This window comes from Osmia lignaria, chromosome 4 (genome assembly GCF_051020975.1).
Source record: "Osmia lignaria lignaria isolate PbOS001 chromosome 4, iyOsmLign1, whole genome shotgun sequence".
NCBI classification, from domain to species: Eukaryota; Metazoa; Arthropoda; class Insecta; order Hymenoptera; family Megachilidae; genus Osmia; species Osmia lignaria.
The window spans coordinates 8,609,203-8,635,142 of NC_135035.1; the positions used below are offsets into that span (position 1 = coordinate 8,609,203).

At 44.9% G+C, this 25,940-nt stretch overlaps 1 protein-coding gene across 9 annotated transcripts in view; it reads right to left on the reverse strand.

The window, feature by feature from the left end:
• Positions 1–25,940, reverse strand: part of LOC117603309 (protein abrupt) — a 74,808-nt gene that overhangs the window by 3,723 nt on the left and 45,145 nt on the right. For 8 of the 9 annotated variants that reach the window (XM_034322309.2, XM_034322305.2, XM_034322313.2 and 5 more), the window contains one exon: positions 15,307–25,936. The exons of the other annotated variant lie outside the window; for it this stretch is intronic. In XM_034322309.2, the coding sequence (XP_034178200.1) occupies positions 24,942–25,936 (995 nt within the window). In that variant the 3' untranslated portion in view covers positions 15,307–24,941. Of the gene's footprint in view, positions 1–15,306; positions 25,937–25,940 lie in introns of those variants that run through there. 9 annotated transcript variants of the gene reach the window in all.

The following is a 25,940-nucleotide window of genomic DNA, read 5'->3' on the forward strand; positions in this document are numbered from 1 at the left end:
TTTTCCAATCAAATTAAATTAAATCATTTAAATTAAATTCATTGCTACATTAACAAGTAAAGTCACGCGCTCCTTTTTTTTTTTTCTATAATTAATTTTTATCGTTATACTTTTTATCATTTTTTATTAGTTTCCATTTTACTTACATTTTTAAATTATTGCATTCAAGTAAATTTCAACAATGGCTAAACAAGATTTGCCTACATAGACGAATAATTTTCTACGATAATCCAACTCTGATAATTACTTGTTCATCAAAAAACTAAAATTATATTATCTAAAAACAATTAAAACTCGATTTATCATATTTCATTGGTATTGCACTGTACAATTTTATTGTACCAATTGTGATGTATTTTTTATCGTCTCAAATCACCCCCTATGGGTGGGGGGATGTAGAATACGCCCATAGTATCCCTGCTTGTCGTAAAAGGCGACTAAAAGGGAGCGTCTGTGCCACCGTTAATAAATTTCAATTTCATATTTCTAATTTTTAATCAAGGCATTCGAGCTGTTTTACGAAAATTTCCAGTAGCGGTGCGAACAAATTTTATTCGCGGGTAGGAATGCGTTCGACTACAATGACATTCCACGCTTACCGAGCGTGATGACGTGATTAGGGAGCCAACGCGTCGCGACGAGAAAATGATAAGGCTCACGCGGTTTATCGTGAAATTAGGCAAGCGACGAACGAATCGAATTCGCGGGTAGGAATGCGATCGGCTGCAATGACATTCCACGCTTACCGAGCGTGATGACGTGATTAGGGAGCCAACGCGTCGCAACGAGAAAATGATAAGGCTCACGCGGTTTATCGTGAAATTAGGCGAGCGACAAACGAATCGAATTCGCGGGTAGGAATGCGATCGGCTGCAATGACATTCCACGCTTACCGAGCGTGATGACGTGATTAGGGAGCCAACGCGTCGCGACGAGAAAATGATAAGGCTCACGCGGTTTATCGTGAAATTAGGCGAGCTACGAACGAATCGAATTCGCGGGTAGGAATGCGATCGGCTGCAATGACATTCCACGCTTACCGAGCGTGATGACGTGATTAGGGAGCCAACGCGTCGCGACGAGAAAATGATAAGGCTCACGCGGTTTATCGTGAAATTAGGCGAGCAACGAACGAATCGAATTCGCGGGTAGGAATGCGATCGGCTGCAATGACATTCCACGCTTACCGAGCGTGATGACGTGATTAGGGAGCCAACGCGTCGCAACGAGAAAATGATAAGGCTCACACGGTTTATCGTGAAATTAGGCGAGCGACGAACGAATCGAATTCGCGGGTAGGAATGCGATCGGCTGCAATGACATTCCACGCTTACCGAGCGTGATGACGTGATTAGGGAGCCAACGCGTCGCGACGAGAAAATGATAAGGCTCACGCGGTTTATCGTGAAATTATGCGAGCGACGAACGAATCGAATTCGCGGGTAGGAATGCGATCGGCTGCAATGACATTCCACGCTTACCGAGCGTGATGACGTGATTAGGGAGCGAACGCGTCGCGACGAGAAAATGATAAGGCTCACGCGGTTTATCGTGAAATTAGGCGAGCGACGAACGAATCGAATTCGCGGGTAGGAATGCGATCGGCTGCAATGACATTCCACGCTTACCGAGCGTGATGACGTGATTAGGGAGCCAACGCGTCGCAACGAGAAAATGATAAGGCTCACGCGGTTTATCGTGAAATTAGGCGAGCGACAAACGAATCGAATTCGCGGGTAGGAATGCGATCGGCTGCAGTGACATTCCCCGCTTACCGAGCGTGATGACGTGATTAGGGAGCCAACGCGTCGCAACGAGAAAATGATAAGGCTCACGCGGTTTATCGTGAAATTAGGCGAGCGACGAACGAATCGAATTCGCGGGTAGGAATGCGATCGGCTGCAATGACATTCCACGCTTACCGAGCGTGATGACGTGATTAGGGAGCCAACGCGTCGCAACGAGAAAATGATAAGGCTCACACGGTTTATCGTGAAATTAGGCGAGCGACGAACGAATCGAATTCGCGGGTAGGAATGCGATCGGCTGCAATGACATTCCACGCTTACCGAGCGTGATGACGTGATTAGGGAGCCAACGCGTCGCGACGAGAAAATGATAAGGCTCACGCGGTTTATCGTGAAATTAGGCGAGCGACGAACGAATCGAATTCGCGGGTAGGAATGCGATCGGCTGCAATGACATTCCACGCTTACCGAGCGTGATGACGTGATTAGGGAGCCAACGCGTCGCAACGAGAAAATGATAAGGCTCACGCGGTTTATCGTGAAATTAGGCGAGCGACAAACGAATCGAATTCGCGGGTAGGAATGCGATCGGCTGCAGTGACATTCCCCGCTTACCGAGCGTGATGACGTGATTAGGGAGCCAACGCGTCGCAACGAGAAAATGATAAGGCTCACGCGGTTTATCGTGAAATTAGGCGAGCGACGAACGAATCGAATTCGCGGGTAGGAATGCGATCGGCTGCAATGACATTCCACGCTTACCGAGCGTGATGACGTGATTAGGGAGCCAACGCGTCGCGACGAGAAAATGATAAGGCTCACGCGGTTTATCGTGAAATTATGCGAGCGACGAACGAATCGAATTCGCGGGTAGGAATGCGATCGGCTGCAATGACATTCCACGCTTACCGAGCGTGATGACGTGATTAGGGAGCGAACGCGTCGCGACGAGAAAATGATAAGGCTCACGCGGTTTATCGTGAAATTAGGCGAGCGACGAACGAATCGAATTCGCGGGTAGGAATGCGATCGGCTGCAATGACATTCCACGCTTACCGAGCGTGATGACGTGATTAGGGAGCCAACGCGTCGCAACGAGAAAATGATAAGGCTCACACGGTTTATCGTGAAATTAGGCGAGCGACGAACGAATCGAATTCGCGGGTAGGAATGCGATCGGCTGCAATGACATTCCACGCTTACCGAGCGTGATGACGTGATTAGGGAGCCAACGCGTCGCGACGAGAAAATGATAAGGCTCACGCGGTTTATCGTGAAATTAGGCGAGCGACGAACGAATCGAATTCGCGGGTAGGAATGCGATCGGCTGCAATGACATTCCACGCTTACCGAGCGTGATGACGTGATTAGGGAGCCAACGCGTCGCAACGAGAAAATGATAAGGCTCACGCGGTTTATCGTGAAATTAGGCGAGCGACAAACGAATCGAATTCGCGGGTAGGAATGCGATCGGCTGCAGTGACATTCCCCGCTTACCGAGCGTGATGACGTGATTAGGGAGCCAACGCGTCGCAACGAGAAAATGATAAGGCTCACGCGGTTTATCGTGAAATTAGGCGAGCGACGAACGAATCGAATTCGCGGGTAGGAATGCGATCGGCTGCAATGACATTCCACGCTTACCGAGCGTGATGACGTGATTAGGGAGCGAACGCGTCGCGACGAGAAAATGATAAGGCTCACGCGGTTTATCGTGAAATTAGGCGAGCGACGAACGAATCGAATTCGCGGGTAGGAATGCGATCGGCTGCAATGACATTCCACGCTTACCGAGCGTGATGACGTGATTAGGGAGCCAACGCGTCGCAACGAGAAAATGATAAGGCTCACACGGTTTATCGTGAAATTAGGCGAGCGACGAACGAATCGAATTCGCGGGTAGGAATGCGATCGGCTGCAATGACATTCCACGCTTACCGAGCGTGATGACGTGATTAGGGAGCCAACGCGTCGCGACGAGAAAATGATAAGGCTCACGCGGTTTATCGTGAAATTAGGCGAGCGACGAACGAATCGAATTCGCGGGTAGGAATGCGATCGGCTGCAGTGACATTCCCCGCTTACCGAGCGTGATGACGTGATTAGGGAGCCAACGCGTCGCAACGAGAAAATGATAAGGCTCACGCGGTTTATCGTGAAATTAGGCGAGCGACGAACGAATCGAATTCGCGGGTAGGAATGCGATCGGCTGCAATGACATTCCACGCTTACCGAGCGTGATGACGTGATTAGGGAGCGAACGCGTCGCGACGAGAAAATGATAAGGCTCACGCGGTTTATCGTGAAATTAGGCGAGCGACGAACGAATCGAATTCGCGGGTAGGAATGCGATCGGCTGCAATGACATTCCACGCTTACCGAGCGTGATGACGTGATTAGGGAGCCAACGCGTCGCCACGAGAAAATGATAAGGCTCACGCGGTTTATCGTGAAATTAGGCGAGCTACGAACGAATCGAATTCGCGGGTAGGAATGCGATCGGCTGCAATGACATTCCACGCTTACCGAGCGTGATGACGTGATTAGGGAGCCAACGCGTCGCGACGAGAAAATGATAAGGCTCACGCGGTTTATCGTGAAATTAGGCGAGCGACGAACGAATAGAATTCGCGGGTAGGAATGCGATCGACTATATTGTCTTGTATTGTCTTGTTACATAATACTTAGTCTCACTAGTTTACAATGTCTCTTCGTGCCTGGCGAGTGAAATATGTACGAGCAAAGTTCTTCGCGTTGCATGCTCGCGAACGTGAACATTTTTATGTGCCTCGTCGTTTTGAATTTTTTTTTTTCTGTCGCGAAAATTCGTGTTTGAAAGGCACCGTAGGATAGCTTATGGGGATACATAGTACATATGTGGGTGGGGTTAGGGCCGGGGGGTACCAACACCGAAACGTATTTTATCCGATATGCTAATCGCGAACGCCGATTAAGTGTGCCAGTCGTACGCGGACGGATAGGGGATTAGGAAAATGGCACACTCAGATCGCTCGCTTAAAATACGTATCAGAACTATGTGCGTACATACTTTGCAACACCAGTCGTATTGAGAATTTCCAATTTTTTATTTACTTTATGACGAGACAATGTGTACCGCGTCGTGTCGTGATTACATTAGAGAGATAGAACGAGCGAAACATTCAATTAGAGCCGATGCTAAGGCGAAAGCTAAGGTGAAAGCTGAAACTAAGGCTAAGGTGAAAGCTAAAGCTAAGGCTAAGCTGAAAACCTAAGCTAAGGCCTAGGTGAAAGCAGAATCCAAAGCCTAGGTGTAAAACTAAAGCTAAGGTGAAAGTGATAGCTAAAGCTAAGGCGAAGGTGATAGCTAAAGCTAAGGCTAAGGTGGAAACTAAAGCTAAGGTTAAGGCGAAAACTGAGGCGAAAGCTAAAGCTGAGGCTGATGTGTAGAACGTGATATATTCGCGAATTTCGGCGTTGAACGAATATTTTTCGCGGGTAGGAAAGCGAACGACCGTACTTATATTATTCCACGCTTACCGAGCGTGATGACGGTGATTAGGGAGCCATCGCGACGTGACGGGAAAATGTTAAGGCTCACGCGACATATTCGCGCGTAGGAAAGCGAGCGACCATGCTGATATTATTCCACGCTTACCGAGCGTGATGTCGGTGATTAGGGAGCCAGCGCGACGCGACGGGAAAATGTTAAGGCTCATGCGATATATTGGCGAGTTTCAGCGGCGAAAGAATTCGATTCGCGGGTAGGAAAGCGAGCGACCATGCTGATATTATTCCACGCTTACCGAGCGTGATGTCGGTGATTAGGGAGCCAGCGCGACGTGACGGGAAAATGTTAAGGCTCACGCGACATATTCGCGCGTAGGAAAGCGAGCGACCATGCTGATATTATTCCACGCTTACCGAGCGTGATGACGGTGATTAGGGAGCCAGCGCGACGCGACGGGAAAATGTTAAGGCTCACGCGACATATTCGCGCGTAGGAAAGCGAGCGACCATGCTGATATTATTCCACGCTTACCGAGCGTGATGTCGGTGATTAGGGAGCCAGCGCGACGCGACGGGAAAATGTTAAGGCTCATGCGATATATTGGCGAGTTTCAGCGGCGAAAGAATTCGATTCGCGGGTAGGAAAGCGAGCGACCATGCTGATATTATTCCACGCTTACCGAGCGTGATGTCGGTGATTAGGGAGCCAGCGCGACGCGACGGGAAAATGTTAAGGCTCATGCGATATATTGGCGAGTTTCAGCGGCGAAAGAATTCGATTCGCGGGTAGGAAAGCGAGCGACCATGCTGATATTATTCCACGCTTACCGAGCGTGATGACGGTGATTAGGGAGCCATCGCGACGTGACGGGAAAATGTTAAGGCTCACGCGACATATTCGCGCGTAGGAAAGCGAGCGACCATGCTGATATTATTCCACGCTTACCGAGCGTGATGTCGGTGATTAGGGAGCCAGCGCGACGTGACGGGAAAATGTTAAGGCTCACGCGACATATTCGCGCGTAGGAAAGCGAGCGACCATGCTGATATTATTCCACGCTTACCGAGCGTGATGTCGGTGATTAGGGAGCCAGCGCGACGCGACGGGAAAATGTTAAGGCTCATGCGATATATTGGCGAGTTTCAGCGGCGAAAGAATTCGATTCGCGGGTAGGAAAGCGAGCGACCATGCTGATATTATTCCACGCTTACCGAGCGTGATGTCGGTGATTAGGGAGCCATCGCGACGTGACGGGAAAATGTTAAGGCTCACGCGACATATTCGCGCGTAGGAAAGCGAGCGACCATGCTGATATTATTCCACGCTTACCGAGCGTGATGTCGGTGATTAGGGAGCCAGCGCGACGTGACGGGAAAATGTTAAGGCTCACGCGACATATTCGCGCGTAGGAAAGCGAGCGACCATGCTGATATTATTCCACGCTTACCGAGCGTGATGTCGGTGATTAGGGAGCCAGCGCGACGCGACGGGAAAATGTTAAGGCTCATGCGATATATTGGCGAGTTTCAGCGGCGAAAGAATTCGATTCGCGGGTAGGAAAGCGAGCGACCATGCTGATATTATTCCACGCTTACCGAGCGTGATGTCGGTGATTAGGGAGCCAGCGCGACGCGACGGGAAAATGTTAAGGCTCATGCGATATATTGGCGAGTTTCAGCGGCGAAAGAATTCGATTCGCGGGTAGGAAAGCGAGCGACCATGCTGATATTATTCCACGCTTACCGAGCGTGATGACGGTGATTAGGGAGCCATCGCGACGTGACGGGAAAATGTTAAGGCTCACGCGACATATTCGCGCGTAGGAAAGCGAGCGACCATGCTGATATTATTCCACGCTTACCGAGCGTGATGTCGGTGATTAGGGAGCCAGCGCGACGTGACGGGAAAATGTTAAGGCTCACGCGACATATTCGCGCGTAGGAAAGCGAGCGACCATGCTGATATTATTCCACGCTTACCGAGCGTGATGTCGGTGATTAGGGAGCCAGCGCGACGCGACGGGAAAATGTTAAGGCTCATGCGATATATTGGCGAGTTTCAGCGGCGAAAGAATTCGATTCGCGGGTAGGAAAGCGAGCGACCATGCTGATATTATTCCACGCTTACCGAGCGTGATGTCGGTGATTAGGGAGCCATCGCGACGTGACGGGAAAATGTTAAGGCTCACGCGACATATTCGCGCGTAGGAAAGCGAGCGACCATGCTGATATTATTCCACGCTTACCGAGCGTGATGACGGTGATTAGGGAGCCAGCGCGACGCGACGGGAAAATGTTAAGGCTCACGCGACATATTCGCGCGTAGGAAAGCGAGCGACCATGCTGATATTATTCCACGCTTACCGAGCGTGATGTCGGTGATTAGGGAGCCAGCGCGACGCGACGGGAAAATGTTAAGGCTCATGCGATATATTGGCGAGTTTCAGCGGCGAAAGAATTCGATTCGCGGGTAGGAAAGCGAGCGACCATGCTGATATTATTCCACGCTTACCGAGCGTGATGACGGTGATTAGGGAGCCATCGCGACGTGACGGGAAAATGTTAAGGCTCACGCGACATATTCGCGCGTAGGAAAGCGAGCGACCATGCTGATATTATTCCACGCTTACCGAGCGTGATGTCGGTGATTAGGGAGCCAGCGCGACGTGACGGGAAAATGTTAAGGCTCACGCGACAATTTCGCGCGTAGGAAAGCGAGCGACCATGCTGATATTATTCCACGCTTACCGAGCGTGATGTCGGTGATTAGGGAGCCAGCGCGACGCGACGGGAAAATGTTAAGGCTCATGCGATATATTGGCGAGTTTCAGCGGCGAAAGAATTCGATTCGCGGGTAGGAAAGCGAGCGACCATGCTGATATTATTCCACGCTTACCGAGCGTGATGTCGGTGATTAGGGAGCCATCGCGACGTGACGGGAAAATGTTAAGGCTCACGCGACATATTCGCGCGTAGGAAAGCGAGCGACCATGCTGATATTATTCCACGCTTACCGAGCGTGATGACGGTGATTAGGGAGCCAGCGCGACGCGACGGGAAAATGTTAAGGCTCACGCGACATATTCGCGCGTAGGAAAGCGAGCGACCATGCTGATATTATTCCACGCTTACCGAGCGTGATGTCGGTGATTAGGGAGCCAGCGCGACGCGACGGGAAAATGTTAAGGCTCATGCGATATATTGGCGAGTTTCAGCGGCGAAAGAATTCAATTCGCGGGTAGGAAAGCGAGCGACCATGCTGATATTATTCCACGCTTACCGAGCGTGATGACGGTGATTAGGGAGCCATCGCGACGTGACGGGAAAATGTTAAGGCTCACGCGACATATTCGCGCGTAGGAAAGCGAGCGACCATGCTGATATTATTCCACGCTTACCGAGCGTGATGTCGGTGATTAGGGAGCCAGCGCGACGCGACGGGAAAATGTTAAGGCTCATGCGATATATTGGCGAGTTTCAGCGGCGAAAGAATTCGATTCGCGGGTAGGAAAGCGAGCGACCATGCTGATATTATTCCACGCTTACCGAGCGTGATGTCGGTGATTAGGGAGCCATCGCGACGTGACGGGAAAATGTTAAGGCTCACGCGACATATTCGCGCGTAGGAAAGCGAGCGACCATGCTGATATTATTCCACGCTTACCGAGCGTGATGACGGTGATTAGGGAGCCAGCGCGACGCGACGGGAAAATGTTAAGGCTCACGCGACATATTCGCGCGTAGGAAAGCGAGCGACCATGCTGATATTATTCCACGCTTACCGAGCGTGATGTCGGTGATTAGGGAGCCAGCGCGACGCGACGGGAAAATGTTAAGGCTCATGCGATATATTGGCGAGTTTCAGCGGCGAAAGAATTCAATTCGCGGGTAGGAAAGCGAGCGACCATGCTGATATTATTCCACGCTTACCGAGCGTGATGACGGTGATTAGGGAGCCATCGCGACGTGACGGGAAAATGTTAAGGCTCACGCGACATATTCGCGCGTAGGAAAGCGAGCGACCATGCTGATATTATTCCACGCTTACCGAGCGTGATGTCGGTGATTAGGGAGCCAGCGCGACGCGACGGGAAAATGTTAAGGCTCATGCGATATATTGGCGAGTTTCAGCGGCGAAAGAATTCGATTCGCGGGTAGGAAAGCGAGCGACCATGCTGATATTATTCCACGCTTACCGAGCGTGATGTCGGTGATTAGGGAGCCATCGCGACGTGACGGGAAAATGTTAAGGCTCACGCGACATATTCGCGCGTAGGAAAGCGAGCGACCATGCTGATATTATTCCACGCTTACCGAGCGTGATGTCGGTGATTAGGGAGCCAGCGCGACGCGACGGGAAAATGTTAAGGCTCATGCGATATATTGGCGAGTTTCAGCGGCGAAAGAATTCGATTCGCGGGTAGGAAAGCGAGCGACCATGCTGATATTATTCCACGCTTACCGAGCGTGATGTCGGTGATTAGGGAGCCATCGCGACGTGACGGGAAAATGTTAAGGCTCACGCGACATATTCGCGCGTAGGAAAGCGAGCGACCATGCTGATATTATTCCACGCTTACCGAGCGTGATGTCGGTGATTAGGGAGCCAGCGCGACGTGACGGGAAAATGTTAAGGCTCACGCGACATATTCGCGCGTAGGAAAGCGAGCGACCATGCTGATATTATTCCACGCTTACCGAGCGTGATGTCGGTGATTAGGGAGCCAGCGCGACGCGACGGGAAAATGTTAAGGCTCATGCGATATATTGGCGAGTTTCAGCGGCGAAAGAATTCGATTCGCGGGTAGGAAAGCGAGCGACCATGCTGATATTATTCCACGCTTACCGAGCGTGATGTCGGTGATTAGGGAGCCATCGCGACGTGACGGGAAAATGTTAAGGCTCACGCGACATATTCGCGCGTAGGAAAGCGAGCGACCATGCTGATATTATTCCACGCTTACCGAGCGTGATGTCGGTGATTAGGGAGCCAGCGCGACGTGACGGGAAAATGTTAAGGCTCACGCGACATATTCGCGCGTAGGAAAGCGAGCGACCATGCTGATATTATTCCACGCTTACCGAGCGTGATGTCGGTGATTAGGGAGCCAGCGCGACGCGACGGGAAAATGTTAAGGCTCATGCGATATATTGGCGAGTTTCAGCGGCGAAAGAATTCGATTCGCGGGTAGGAAAGCGAGCGACCATGCTGATATTATTCCACGCTTACCGAGCGTGATGTCGGTGATTAGGGAGCCATCGCGACGTGACGGGAAAATGTTAAGGCTCACGCGACATATTCGCGCGTAGGAAAGCGAGCGACCATGCTGATATTATTCCACGCTTACCGAGCGTGATGTCGGTGATTAGGGAGCCAGCGCGACGTGACGGGAAAATGTTAAGGCTCACGCGACATATTCGCGCGTAGGAAAGCGAGCGACCATGCTGATATTATTCCACGCTTACCGAGCGTGATGTCGGTGATTAGGGAGCCAGCGCGACGCGACGGGAAAATGTTAAGGCTCATGCGATATATTGGCGAGTTTCAGCGGCGAAAGAATTCGATTCGCGGGTAGGAAAGCGAGCGACCATGCTGATATTATTCCACGCTTACCGAGCGTGATGTCGGTGATTAGGGAGCCATCGCGACGTGACGGGAAAATGTTAAGGCTCACGCGACATATTCGCGCGTAGGAAAGCGAGCGACCATGCTGATATTATTCCACGCTTACCGAGCGTGATGTCGGTGATTAGGGAGCCAGCGCGACGTGACGGGAAAATGTTAAGGCTCACGCGACATATTCGCGCGTAGGAAAGCGAGCGACCATGCTGATATTATTCCACGCTTACCGAGCGTGATGTCGGTGATTAGGGAGCCAGCGCGACGCGACGGGAAAATGTTAAGGCTCATGCGATATATTGGCGAGTTTCAGCGGCGAAAGAATTCGATTCGCGGGTAGGAAAGCGAGCGACCATGCTGATATTATTCCACGCTTACCGAGCGTGATGTCGGTGATTAGGGAGCCATCGCGACGTGACGGGAAAATGTTAAGGCTCACGCGACATATTCGCGCGTAGGAAAGCGAGCGACCATGCTGATATTATTCCACGCTTACCGAGCGTGATGTCGGTGATTAGGGAGCCAGCGCGACGTGACGGGAAAATGTTAAGGCTCACGCGACATATTCGCGCGTAGGAAAGCGAGCGACCATGCTGATATTATTCCACGCTTACCGAGCGTGATGTCGGTGATTAGGGAGCCAGCGCGACGCGACGGGAAAATGTTAAGGCTCATGCGATATATTGGCGAGTTTCAGCGGCGAAAGAATTCGATTCGCGGGTAGGAAAGCGAGCGACCATGCTGATATTATTCCACGCTTACCGAGCGTGATGTCGGTGATTAGGGAGCCATCGCGACGTGACGGGAAAATGTTAAGGCTCACGCGACATATTCGCGCGTAGGAAAGCGAGCGACCATGCTGATATTATTCCACGCTTACCGAGCGTGATGTCGGTGATTAGGGAGCCAGCGCGACGCGACGGGAAAATGTTAAGGCTCATGCGATGTATTGGCGAGTTTCAGCGGTGAAAGAATTCAATTCGCGGGTAGGATAGCGACCGACCATACTGATATTCGGGTTTCATCGGTATTTGTTTTCTATGACGGTGGCACATTCGCAACCGTTAGGTTAGGTTGCACGTTGCAGAAGAAAGAAGAGTTTGCAGTGAAGACGAGGACGTTGCGGATGAGAAGAAAATGCTGTAGAACAGCGAAGAAAGCGCGGAAGAAAGGAAAAACTCAACGGAATTGTCAGCATGACTGAAGAAGAATAGAGATTGTCCCAGAAGAGGAAAGAGTAGGATGTCCAAAGAAGAAGACAATGTGGCACAGCTGCAAAAACCGGCTGCTTCAGAAGAGAAGAAGTGAAGAAAGAAGACAAACGGAGAAGAAAGAAGACAAACGGAGAAGAAAGAAGGCAAACGGAGAGGAAAGAAGACAAACGGAGAAGAAATAAGAGAAATGGAGAAGCAGGAAGACAAACGGAGAAGAAAGAAGACAAACCGAGAAGAAGGTAGACACATGGAGAAGAAGGAAGACAAACGGAGAAGAAAGATGACAAACGGAGAAGAAGGAAGACAAACGGAGAAGAATGACGACAAACGTAGAAGAAAATTGACAAACGGAGAAGAAAGAAGACAAGCGGAGAAGAAAGAATACAAGCGGAGAAGAAAGAATACAAACGGAGAAGAAAGAAGACAAACGGAGAAGAAAGAAGACAAACGGAGAAGAAAGAAGACAAACGGAGAAGAAAGATGACAATTGGAGAAGAAAGAGGACAAACGGTGAAGAAGTAAGACAAACGGAGGAGAAAGAAAACAAACGAAGAAGAAAGAAGTGGTTAGGACGCTGCTGTTAGGACGAAGAAGAGTGCGCTCTGATAAACTGAAGCAGGAGACAGAAAAGAAGAAAAATGCTACAATATGGAAGGGATCACGGCAGAAGAGGAAAGAAGAGGCGAAGTTCCATAGCAGCGAAGATCGTAGATGCCAGGTTATTGTTTTTGGTGGAGATTAATTTCTGAGATCTGTTTTAGGGTCAGCGCGGGAAGCGGGGATATTACAGAAGAGAAGAGGAAGCTGCGGAACAGAAGAGGACGCTGCAGAACAGAAGAGGAGGCCGCAGAAGAGAAGAGGAATTTATAGAACAGAAGTGGATGCGGCAGAACAGAAGCCAGTGCAGCTGAAGAGAAGGGGACGCAGCAGAATAGAAGAGAACGTAGCAGAATCATCGATGGCAGCTTAAGAGACAGTGACAGTAGCAGAAAAAAGAAGATAAGTATCTATTCCGATTTTATTTCAGTCTTTTTTATTTTTCTCTTTTTTTAATACTTATTTTTGTGTGTTTCAGGAGTTCATATATATGGTATTTCAGCATATACAATATATCAACATATGTGTGTGTGTCTATTTCAGATTAGAAAAATTTCGGACGCGGGTGATCGTGAACACGAAGAATTTATTGATTCTTGTTTTGCTCTTGTTTTGCTTTCGTTTTTGTTGTCTCTTGTACCGTCTTTGTCATTTCGTTTAGTGGTGTTGCATTTCTTATTGGCTGTGGCGATGAAGTATTGCTGAATAACAACGTTGGAATCATTTCTTAGCTTCTAGTTAGGGAGGATTTAAGCTGTAAAGGAACAATGGTTTGTACGAAATTTTGAAATGGGTAAAAGTGCATTATTATTGCACTGAGGTTATATCTTAGCTTTTTATATAGGCAGGATGAAATGTGGAAACAATTGTTGAAAATGGTTTAGCTTCTAGTTAGGGAGGATTCAATGTACATTGAATGAAGGTTTGGAATTATTGATTTGTTTCTTTAGCTTTTTAGTTAGGTAGGTTCGGTCACGTGACTGGAATATATGGTTCATTTCCTATGAATTTGAAGGTAAAATGTTAATCATCGATGGTTATGTTCTGATTTCTCCACTGATGGGATTTGTATATCGTTTCCATTATGGATACTTTTTATCAGTATCATAATGGTTTTGCTCGTTGTTACCATTGTGGGTACTTTCTATCAGTACCATAATGGTTTTGTGTGTTTTCAAGATTCATGCTGAGGTCTATTCCAAATTAGTACCGTTTCCGGGTAGGCTAGCTGATATATCCATTTGTGTAATATTTACAGAACGTACATGGGTCGTACGTTGTGTAACTGTACAACAAATGGAGTATTACTGAAAAGATGTATGATAGTAGATTTAGTTGTATTGTATTATTATAGTACATTTTTTTATCTGCACAAGGAAGGGTGGATGGGTGCGGATCGGGCGGGTCTCCAGTCGCGGCAACCTCCACGTGGTGAGACCTGGGCAATCGTTATTACTTGATGACTAATTAGTAACTGTATCATTATTTCTATGGTACATTTATTAATTATGCAGCAAATAATACGAGCGAATTGGCTGCGAAAATACTTTTTTTTTCTATTTAATCGCTGTTATATTTTTTTCGGGAACTATGCCTTTGAGATTCTGAACTGTATCACATTGCAAATACAATTTTACGGAATGAAAATTAATAATAATGAATGCATAGACAATATTGTTTAATTATGTACTTATACATATAGCTATCGTAGGATACACGTGTCATTTAGGTGTATGCGAAAGGTGGCGTAGTATAGCATGCCGTTAGTTGGATGCAATAACTAAGGTGGCGCTTGAATTAGTTTCTGTTTAGCTTAATTTTCGATCAAACATGGGCTGTTTTACCGATGCGGAATTCGGAGTTCGGCCTCAACGCTTGCATCGCCTAAAATAATTGATTTTTGAGCTTGACTGACATGTATATAGCACTCTACAAATATAGTTCTATAAGTGTAATATAAAATATGTTATAATTCGAAACATACAAATTATAGAGAACATTGAAAAAGGTTGAAAAAGTGGAGTACTACAAGAACGATATTTCAAATTTAGTTCCAACAGTTCACCGTTAGTTGGCGACACCATTCAATTCATGTGAAACACGTTTTTTTTTTAAATTATCTTATTAATTTTTCCGCGCATAATGAGAGGGCACCGCTAGTACTGTTTTTAAAAAGCGCATCAATATAAAAAGTTACAAAACGTGAAATAGTAGCATTTTACAACGCTTTTAGCTTATTGAATTAATTTTTCAAAAACGATATGATGTTCTCTTGTTTTAGTACCAATCAAGTAATTATAGCACATGATTCATGATTTTTATTAGTCTTGCTACAATTCCCATATATACAAATGTGAACCTATCGAACTACACGAACAAGATACTGAATAAAAAGATAAATAAAAGAAAAATTCGTACACTACTACGAATAGCAGACATTACGAGTATCAACAATTGTATAACTTTAAGTAACATTTACAATCCTAAATGATCTTTTTCAATGCTAAGACTTGATCTAACTTTGCACAGGGAAAAGATTTGCATTTCGTGATACTTCAGTTATAAAATACGATTATTAATCGTGTGTTAATCGCACATGTATACATATATACTATAGTTTATTTTAACATACCGTAGATTCTCGTTACAATATACGTACAATATTCTATTATCTTATTGTATAATCGTACCATACCTTAACCAGATATACTCTCTTCTTTTTTTCACTCATACATACGTAGTGCCTTATATTAAAATTTGCTGGGAGCAAAATAGGAACTGTGATCGCCTGATGTACCAGATTCGTCTTTTGAAAATATACATCCAAAGTAATAAGAAATGAAACACCTTAAATTAGAACTGCGTAAATGTTCCTTCAAACGAAATATGAATAATGTAATACCTAACGTTAGAACAACTTACGTTCTATAAAACTAAAGAATAAATAGTATAATAAATCCTCGTGAAATGGACGAATCAATGGTGCAGTTTCCGTACAAACAGGCCGTAAGAAGGCACCGAGCAACGCAACGTAAGAAATCTTCGAAATCCTCGAGGGCGACCGCGAGAGGAAGTTCAGCGACTTCCGCCGATTTGTATCGCGAAAAATGTGAAAAATGCGTGGCTCGTTACGGAAATGTCTCGTTGATCAAACGAAGGATCATCGACTCCGTGTTTCGTGGGAAGATTGGTCAGGTTCTTCGCGGGGCAACGCGTTTTCACGAGGAGGAAACGCTAGCTCGTGAAATACGTGACGTCGAATCGATGAAAACGTCGCGCGCATCCGTATTAAAGCGGAGCTTTTCTCTCTGACTCGCTTCGGATCCTCGAATCAGCGCCTCGACCCTAAATTCCGCCTTTCTCGACGCTTTAAACGACGCGTTATTACGTACGATCGATTGCCACCACGAGAATCAACGCAGAGATACTGGGGAAACTACCATCTGATGGATATTGTAGACATTTTTTGGGAATGCGACAGAAGGAAATTTGCAGTAGCTGCGGTAAATTTTGAAAAGATTATGCGCAAATAAAAATTATCCAATCGCCTAACGATATTTCGAATTTCGGGATGATCCAAACGGTACCTAAATACACTCTGCGTATTTCGTGTAACGACCACGAGGACGAAACGAGCCGCAATAAAAGACAAGAGTATAATTTATATCCTCGTAGACGAGTGTTTCCAATTTTACGATCGGAATTCATGTCTCTAAGCCTCTCTCCCGGTCGATCTCGTGATTAGAATGGACACACATACTGGACGCGATTAACATGAACGTTACGCAAAGAATCTGGCTAAGATTATTACTACTTTTTCTTTTCCTTCACATACACGCGTGTATCTATCACTCTATGCTTCGTCCCTCTCAAACAACGAAGCACTGCGGGTGCTTGGACGATTCTGCGTCGGTTTCACGCTCTCGAACGTATTAGAGGCAATTTCCGGTCCGATCCATTATTCCTCGACACGGCCAGCCTCGATAAATAATAAACGGCGATAAAACGCATTCGCTACACGTTCACCGAGCTCATCGGTTACGCGTGAATCGCTTTTAAACGTAACAAAATCCGTATCCTCTTGAATGATCTTTTTCCTGAAATAACTGTGTTTTGTTGTATTTATTGTTTCTCGAATCGAAATCATTCGGATTCCACGCATACATGTCTAGTTTACGGATAATTTTGTACTTTGATCGAGAAATTCGATTGCAGTTCGGTGGATCACTGATTACGTGTGGAGAGCAATCGACGTACGGTGTGATTTTAAGTTTCTGATAATCGACGACGTTTATGATGAAAAAATTAAGTATACAAAAATGTGTACATCCATATTTAATGTAAATCAATAATTAAAAAAGAAATTCGAGTATTGTAGTATTGATATTATATTAAATTCATAAAATATCAAGTGGAACAAATTGGAAAATGAAACGATAATATGTATTCTGAAATTATAGCGTGTCTGATTACGAAAAGTTGATGTCTAAATTATTGAATTTTTAGAATGACGTATGTGTATGTTGTGTTTCCGTTAGAGACTTACCCGTGCCTCGAAAATCACAAAACCAGACACACCCCACAAAAATACATACTTACACTTCGCGATCGAACAAGAACAGAAGGAACTGAAATAAATGGGCATAAACTAAACTCAATTACAATGTCTCTCCTTTCTAAACATATTTATTGTAATCGTATTGGCAAGTTGGATGGCTTACATGCTAAGAATGGCAAAAAAAGTAACGTAAAGAACATAAAGTAGTAACGTATTTACGTGCGAGGAGAAAAGGAAGAACAAAGTAAAAGGATCATTAAAAAAAGAAGATAGGAAAATGAAAGGATCCTTGGACTGGGAACAATTAATAGATAAATATATATGATATTTACAAACAAGAAAGGAAGAAGAAAGGAAGACGAAAAGTATAGAATCGAGGGAAGGAAAGACGGGATATAATATCTGACATACTGGCTCGTTCACGTACAGTAAAGATTTGCCTCTGTCTCGTTGGCGGATCAACATCAAAACAAACGAAAGCAAAAGAAAAATGAAAAATTCAAGCGCAAAAATCATTCTCTTTCATTTGAAATTACAATTAACAGAATGGCCACGAAATAAAAATGAAGTTCGTCTCACAGATTTCGATTCCCTGCCAGGAGACAGATGTACATATCCCTCTAACACGATCTATCGAAGCTAATAATAATGAAAATGATAATGATAATAATAACATTAATCTTAAAATGGCGGTAATAAAAAAAAAAAGAAAAAAACGTAACAATATTGAAGCACCTTAATGATAGTTAACCGTAAAAAGTAAAGAACGAGATGTGTGTCTCGATGACGAGGCCGATGAGTGGATCATTAAATGATGATCGTCTCTTTTTTCCTTTTTTGACGAAATCGAAACACGTCTAGATATGCTAAACTTCCGCGCTTTATAATCCTTTTTCTCGTTTTTCGTTCGCTCACTCGCCTATTTATTTCGCCTTTCAATTTCCTCAATGCTATCGTCATCAACGATAATCACCGATTGAAGATATTATAACGAGCGAGTCGATGAGACGGCGTGCACATTTATCACTTTAGCCATCGGGTGACGAACGAGCGGTTTTTGAAAAAACGCAACGTGTTAAACAGAGGAAGCTACGATAAAATTATAATCATTTTTGAGGATTTGACTGGTACTTTAATAGTATCGTTAGAAGGTAAAATTCATAATGACGATCGCGTGGTTGATCGATTCGGGGTGAAATTAATTAGCCTTTCTCGCGGCATTGTCTCCGAAGTAATTAACGAGAACGAACGAGAAAGAAGAAGAAAAAGAAAATTCGATGTTCCTTGGAGATCATCAGATCGAACTTTAATAAACGTTTCATCGAGTTTCCTCCGTTCGGGTCGTTATTAAAAATCATAGATCAATAAATTGTCGGGAGCGACAATTCTTTTTTAATTTCTTTTTGAAATAAAATAAAAAATTAAAGAGTCACACCGTACGTCGAGTGATTGCACGCTTATTGGTTTCGCCACGCGACCGTGTTTTCCTCAGATCCGACGTGAATTACAAAATAAGTTAGGAGTTTATGGTTTCTATCACTAGAAAGACTCTATTATATAATAATAATAATATACAGGGTGAGCCACGTAATTGTTTTAAATCATAACTGCGTTATTAGCGTATTCACCCAAAAATTCCAAAGGAGAAAGATAAATGGCACGAAGAACACTACATTCGTATATTTTCATTTAAAAAAATGATACAATTATTAATCGCACATGCACTGTTTGCACTTGAAAAAATCTAATGACTTATGGATGTAGTGATCTTCCAGCCATTTATCTTTCTCCTTTGGCATTTTTTCGTGAATTCGCTAATAACATAGTTATGACCTGAAACAATTTCGTGGCCCACCCTGTATATGCCTATGGCTACGACGCATCCCTGATTATGTTCTCTGTAAAATATCACGTAGATAGGTATATTTTATATTTTTTCTCTTTTTTCTCACTTTCTAATAATAATAATATATATATATATATATATATAATTATATGCGTATAGTAGGAGGCCATTCGAACATTTTCTTTTTATTCGACACATTTTCTCACTGATTTTCAACATTCTCACAGTATCTCTCACGCGATGTATACATCATAATGCATCACACTAAAACACGCTCACGCGAAAAAAAAAGATTATTTCTTCTCTCTCGATGCAGCAGTAAAATCACTAACCAGTATATATCGACGAGTCAACGCGTAAAAACGACTGTAAGTACAACGTATTGCATTGTGATTTTGGAATTCAGCACATTTCGCTCGCGGAACAGTCTCGGGCCGATCGCGTTTTGGCAGTGAATTCAATTCGTCCGCTAACTTTTAATAATGCATTCGTTAAACTGAGGTAGCTCTATTGTATTTATTCTTTCTTGTTGATTTCTCATATGCTTTTCTATTTCTTTTCTATTTGCTTCGTTTTTTACCGCGTAGGCTCGACTGTTCCGCGCAAGGAGGCAAATTCTTAAACCTATATAATCCGTGGAAGCTATATATTTATCTCTCGCGCTTTTGACTATGTATAAACATTGTGTATATATATAATTATGTATATAATATATACACGATACGGAGACGTGGTTTACGGGGACGAATCGACGTCGTAAAAGTAAAACTTTCGGTAAAATATGAGCGTGAGTATAGCGCGAGAAGAAGACTGATATTTAATAACATGGAGGTAGCTGTGGTGATTTTCACAATTATTTCTCTTTCCTCTTTTTTTTTCGTATCCTAATGATCGTGACGTGTTTCTCGTGAAATATATTCGAGCTGCAAAATATTGTGACGGTATTATAATTCTGATAATTGTTAACGAAAAGAGAGCGACAGAGGAAAATAAAAGTAATTTTAATTAAAATGTGCGAGCATCGATGTTAACAAAAAGCTCGATTCAATTTCATCGATCACACGTCGATGCACGCGGATACGGTGTGCACACGCCTTGCCACTTGCCAGTGTAAAATCTCGTAACAAACAAGAAACAAACAAACAAACGAAACAAAACAGAATATAGACGCTGGCTCGCGAATCACCCGAGCGCCCGATTAACGCAAGAATCACACCTGTAGTAGTAGTAGTAGTAGTAGTAGCAGTAGTAGTAGTAGTAGTTTCTATAAGTATAGTATCACGGCCTGGCTGCTTCAGATTTCCTGAGTTTGTTATTACATTTATATAATGCATTATTTAATCGTGCCGGTGTTCGAGTACCTGAGATGGCAACACGCTCCCCTCCATACAAACAATTTTCACCAAATCCTGCTGATTTTCAAGAATCACGCACGACAGAACCTTTACTATTAATTCGAAATAAACAAAGAAATTTTAATTATAGGCAGTCTTGTATTTTATTTTTATTTTTATTGAAACGAAATTTAGTCCTATCTCTGGGATCATTTTCTTCGTACAGTTAAGACCATTCTGGCACCCCTCGGTCAGGGCGCTTATTTGCATACACACCCAAGGACACCCCGACGTTCGAAAGCTGCCTGCCCGACAATTCGTGAAAGGCTTGCCGCGTTTACGGCGTCGTTAATCCGCCTTTATAATCACCGTAAAGCCACGCACGAGTGTGCACTCGTACGATTCGGTCTTTACGACACACCGGTCTTTTATCGTTGTACCGAGAACCGCGTTCACCACTACTGTTTATCGTCGACAAGTTCTGTCGTGCGTTCTTCCGCCGTCCTTTCGTTTCTACCCCTTTCGAGTCGTCTGAAATCGCGAACATTTCATCCTCGACGAGATATTCGGGTTAACCTTGCTTAACCCCTTTCGTTTCATTCGAAAGTGTTGGTACAATTTTATTGAAAAATGAAATGTTCGCCAGACACCGGGGAGAAACGTGATCGATCGATGCCCTCGGACGGGAGCGTTCGATGGCTACGCACACGATTGTCATTCTAACAACTATTGCAATACTGTAGTTGGTGGTATTCTATTCCAAGTGACTATTGCGAACTATGTTCAACGGACTATCATTCATCGTGGGGATGCAACCCCTATGCGCGGGGTGACGGGGCACCGTCGCTGAAACGTTCGTGTAAAAATACGTGTATATGTACATCTCGTATATACATATAATTCATCTGTTTGTATACATACATATATATATAACTATATAAATACTGTCGTAGAAAACTATGATCTGAGGGGAGGGGGTTAAATCTGTCACTTTGAGGGGAGATACGAACGCACCCCGTCAACCCTGTAATTATGTAATATATTCTTGCTTAAAACTCGTGTAATTAGTGTTTTTTTGTGTGTGTCTCTGTATACGTGTGTACGCTTGTGTATACGTGTAACATATGTATATCACGCGACGGTCTGTCGCTTTTCTATCCGTACAGTTAAAAAAAAAAAGATACAGAAAAATAAAGAAAAAAAAAAAAAAACGACGAAGAAAGTCTATCGACGAGATCACTGTTGGGTTCCATCAACTTTGCATGCTCGATCGATCAACTTTGATTCGTTGATCGTCATGGGATTTTATAGTGGGAAATACTCTAACCGTGGCGAGGAAAAGATGAAAAACGAAATGACAAAGGAAAATTCTTCCAAGTACAATTAATTATTTACGTGAATTTTCACGCGAAACGTGCTTTTTTTCTTTAATCTTCCTCCTTCGATCGGTGTTTATTATTTCAAGATTCACCTTCGAACACCGTGGATAAATTTGTACTCTATGAAAATTTTGCTCTTTCTCCGATTTTCCTTTTGTTCCTTTCCAACTTCTGTCTCGCGACACGATTACCCGATCCGTATAACATTTATAGAGAGCTTTTTTCAAGGCAAGAAGTGGTTTCTTTGTACCGATTAGATCCGGATTCGCGTCACGATCGATTATTCTCTTCCCTAAAACGAGCTCGTGGATTCGCGGCGAAATGCGAGGTACGATTTTCAAAACTTCGTCGATAACAAACGTCCAAAAATCACCAAGCCCGAGCTTGTCCCGAGATTTTCACGACGATTCGTATACAAGTGTTTCAATCGTATACAATTACCCTTTCATATGTACATACGATATAAAGTTTTAAAAAAATTCGGAAAAGCTCGCAAATCAGCCGACGAACTCACCCCATCTTTCCGATAATTCCGATCATACAACGTATTTCTAATATGTTTCTAATACGTTCGTACAATTTTATTGTCTCAAAGAAATTATCGTTTGCCGTCGATAGAAATTATTTTAAGTAGCTAAAGCAAGGGGGTGAGTTTTCCGTCGCCGAACAAAATTTTCCCTCGGTCCGCACGCGATCCACGGTCGATTTTATTTTTTTTTTTTTTTTACTTTTTTTTTGATTTGCTGAACTTTATTTTGGACGTATCGTCTCGCACGAGATATATGAAGCATGTCTGCGAATGATATATATATCGTCGTGCCGCGTGTGTCAGTGATCAGCAAAATCACTGACAATGAGAGTCCCTGTCTGTTATTTTCTTTTTCCATCGAGTAAAATTCTCTTACAGGCTAGAGAAAAAAAGAATGGGGGTTAGTATACTCCGAGTATTGTGTACAACCTACTAATCTAGACGAAATGTCTCTAACACCTGCAGAGTGGTTTATCGTTAAGATTTCTCAATCGTTAAGTCGTCAGCCATTTAATCGATTCTCTCTCATTTGCTCGCTGTCACTCTCTGCCTTACACGCACACTCGTAAAAACCAAAAGGATAATAATAATGTCGATAATAATAATGAAGAATACGAAACGGAAGAAGTTATCTTCGTTCAAACCACGCTGCGTAACTACCGTATTGCTAAGTTCTCTTTTCTCTAGGCGTATCTAAATTAGGTATACCTGTATGCGTGTATATATTTATTTATACACACACATACATGTTCTATATATATATATATCTATATCAAGGTATATCGTAAATCAAAGTAGCTCGTGTATGAATATTCATTAGTAGGAACCATTTTAAGATTACACTCGAGCCTGGACGCGAAATCGCGCGCGATGATTCGAATCGTTATTTCCACTAAAAAAGAAACACTTGCCTCGATTTTTTTTTCTTTCCATTGTCACCGAAGAACGAGAATCACGGCCGAGGATTCACGCGTGAAAACAAACATTAACGATTTATAAATAACGCAAAGTGGAGGGAGATCGTTGATCGAGAGATGAGTCAGGGTCTAACGACACGTTCAAGAATGCGGAAGGAAAAATTCGATGGATGTTCCAAAGGGAACGAACGAAAATAAAAAGATGCTGGGTGATTCTCGTTTTATCGCGACGCCGTATCGTTCCCTCTCGCTGGATCTTTTATTTGTCCCGAGTCGTAAGTATACGATGCAGGAGCAAGTAAGAAGATTTCGTCCGCGGTGTAAATAATCGTTTCGAAGAATGAAAAAGCAACGTCAAAGTTGAAAACTTAAGTACTAGAGAGTCATGGCAAGCCCTTGAGTGTATTTCGAGGCCGATTAAGTAGAAAAAAGATCACGCGGACCGTGGAACGACGAAAGGGTACGACAAGAGGGTCGAGGCATTTTTCCAAGCTCGCGCGCTATTTCGCCTGCTTTGTTTTCAAATACCAGGAGAATTATCGTGTCGATTAGCATGCGATAAATAATTCATGCGATTCAGAAACGCCATTTGTCGCGTTCACTTTGATCGTTAAATATTTTCAGGAATCGCTCGAAAGATCCCTCGTTCGCCAATCGACGGATGAATTACACTGACATCGTTCCCGCCTCTTTCACCTACGATAAAACGAGTAGACAATTAACAATCTCGATGATCGTGACGATCATCAATCGAAGACACGTGTCTTCTGCTCTTCTCTAATATTCCTATTCCTGTGTTCTCCGTTTGTGTATAAATGTTTGCGTCTGTTCGTGTTGTTACTGCCGTGTATTTCCGAAGTGCACGCGTCTAAAAAATATAATTAAGGGATGTGCTAACCCTAGCGCTACACGTATCTGTTCTACTCGTTAAATATAATGCGTGTGATTTCTCTCTCTCTCATCCTGTGTATTCGTGTACGTACGTGTCGTGGTACACTAACTTCTCTATAAATCTAGATAATATATATTTGTCCTCAACATTCATATATAATAATAATAATATAATAATAATAATAATAATATAATATAATAATAATAATATCTTCTCGAGAGTCGCGTGTTCGCGATGCTCGCCGTTTTCTCTTTAAACCTTTAGAAAATAAAAAGAATAAACAGTTGCCCTGGCGTTACCTGGCTTCTCGATTCTGTTCTCTTTCTCTCGTTCGAGGCTCGTGAGAAAATTGGTAAAAAACGTCAATGAGATTCGTTTATCGTAATTATTCACTATATCGTTTCATCGTGTTGTTCACTTGAGGTAGACAGATGGAATATTATAACGGCGGAGGATAAAATATGTGTACACGCGTGTAGATGTGTGTATGTCGTGTAGAGTGTGTAGTCGGGTGCAATGTAGATTTCTTTTGGACTAAAAGTGAATCCACCATTGGCTTGAATCTCCAAATCGGTCGGGACGCGACCAAACGTACCGTACAACTCGTATCGTCGTCTTCATTCTTCTTTGGAAAACTGTATCTCTCGCGACAAAAGAAAACAGGAGTAAGTCTCTACTGAGGTAGTGGATGGATTTGACTGTGAACAGAGACTATGCCCGGATCGACAGGAACCGGGCCACGTCTCGAAGCACTTCTTCTAATCGGGTCACGTGTCACGAACTCTTCGGGTTCACAAGTTACCGGCGAGCGCGTCCGTCTATTCAGCTTTCACGATCTCCGGCTCCTCGTTGTCGCTGAAATCGTCCTCCTCGCCGCCAGATGACTCGCCCTCCTCCATCAGTACACCGTGCCTGTCCTGCAACAGATCCTGACGATCCTCGTGCACAACCCCGGGTCCCCGACCTTCGTCTCGTCCGATCATCGGATAATCCTCGATCCCGCGTCCACCAAGTTTATCCATCGCGCTCATGTGTGCCATTTTGGCCGCGTGAGCAGCTGCGACCGCGGCGGCTTGTTCCGGACTGAGTCCCATCGTCGTCAGTCCCGAATTCTCCGCGATAAACTGGAGGTAAGTGTCTAGAATCGCCGATCCCGTCGCGCTGGCATTATGGTGACCGGGATGGAGGTGTCCGGGTGGATGAAGAGGCGCCGTATTCGGTTCGCGACTACCGTGCATCGTGTCCAAAGATTTAGCCGCTATCGCGGTTGCGGTAGAGTTCTTGGCGCTGCTGCTACTGTTACTACCGCTCACTTTGGTGATCACAGTGTTGTTGTTGGGCGTGGGTGATCCATACCTGAGGCTCAGAGGTAACGTGAGATCCTCAGGATCGTCACCGCCGCACACGCTGCTCCCTGCTTCGGACGGCGCGCCTCCGCGCGGTATCTCCAGTCTCATGTCCCCTCGTCTCGGTCCCGTGGGACTGGCACGAGCTCGCAACTCCGCGGGACTCACCTTGACCCCCGCCTTGGCCAACAGACGCGACGCCAAATCGGGATCGAACGGACTGGGCATCGGCAGCACCGGTAGATCCTTGGTACTGATGCCACGATGCTGTCGGGACATGTGGGAGTGCAAGGAGTTCCTCGATTTCGCCACGGTTCCGCACAACACGCAACGATATCCCGGACAGATCGTGTGCTTATCTTCCAGATGGGTGCGCAACGTGTGGGCAGATCGATAGATCTTGCCGCACTTCGGGCAGGGCCGTGGATCTGTCGCGCGTACCCGAAGCATGTCCAAACTGCGTCGGCCTGG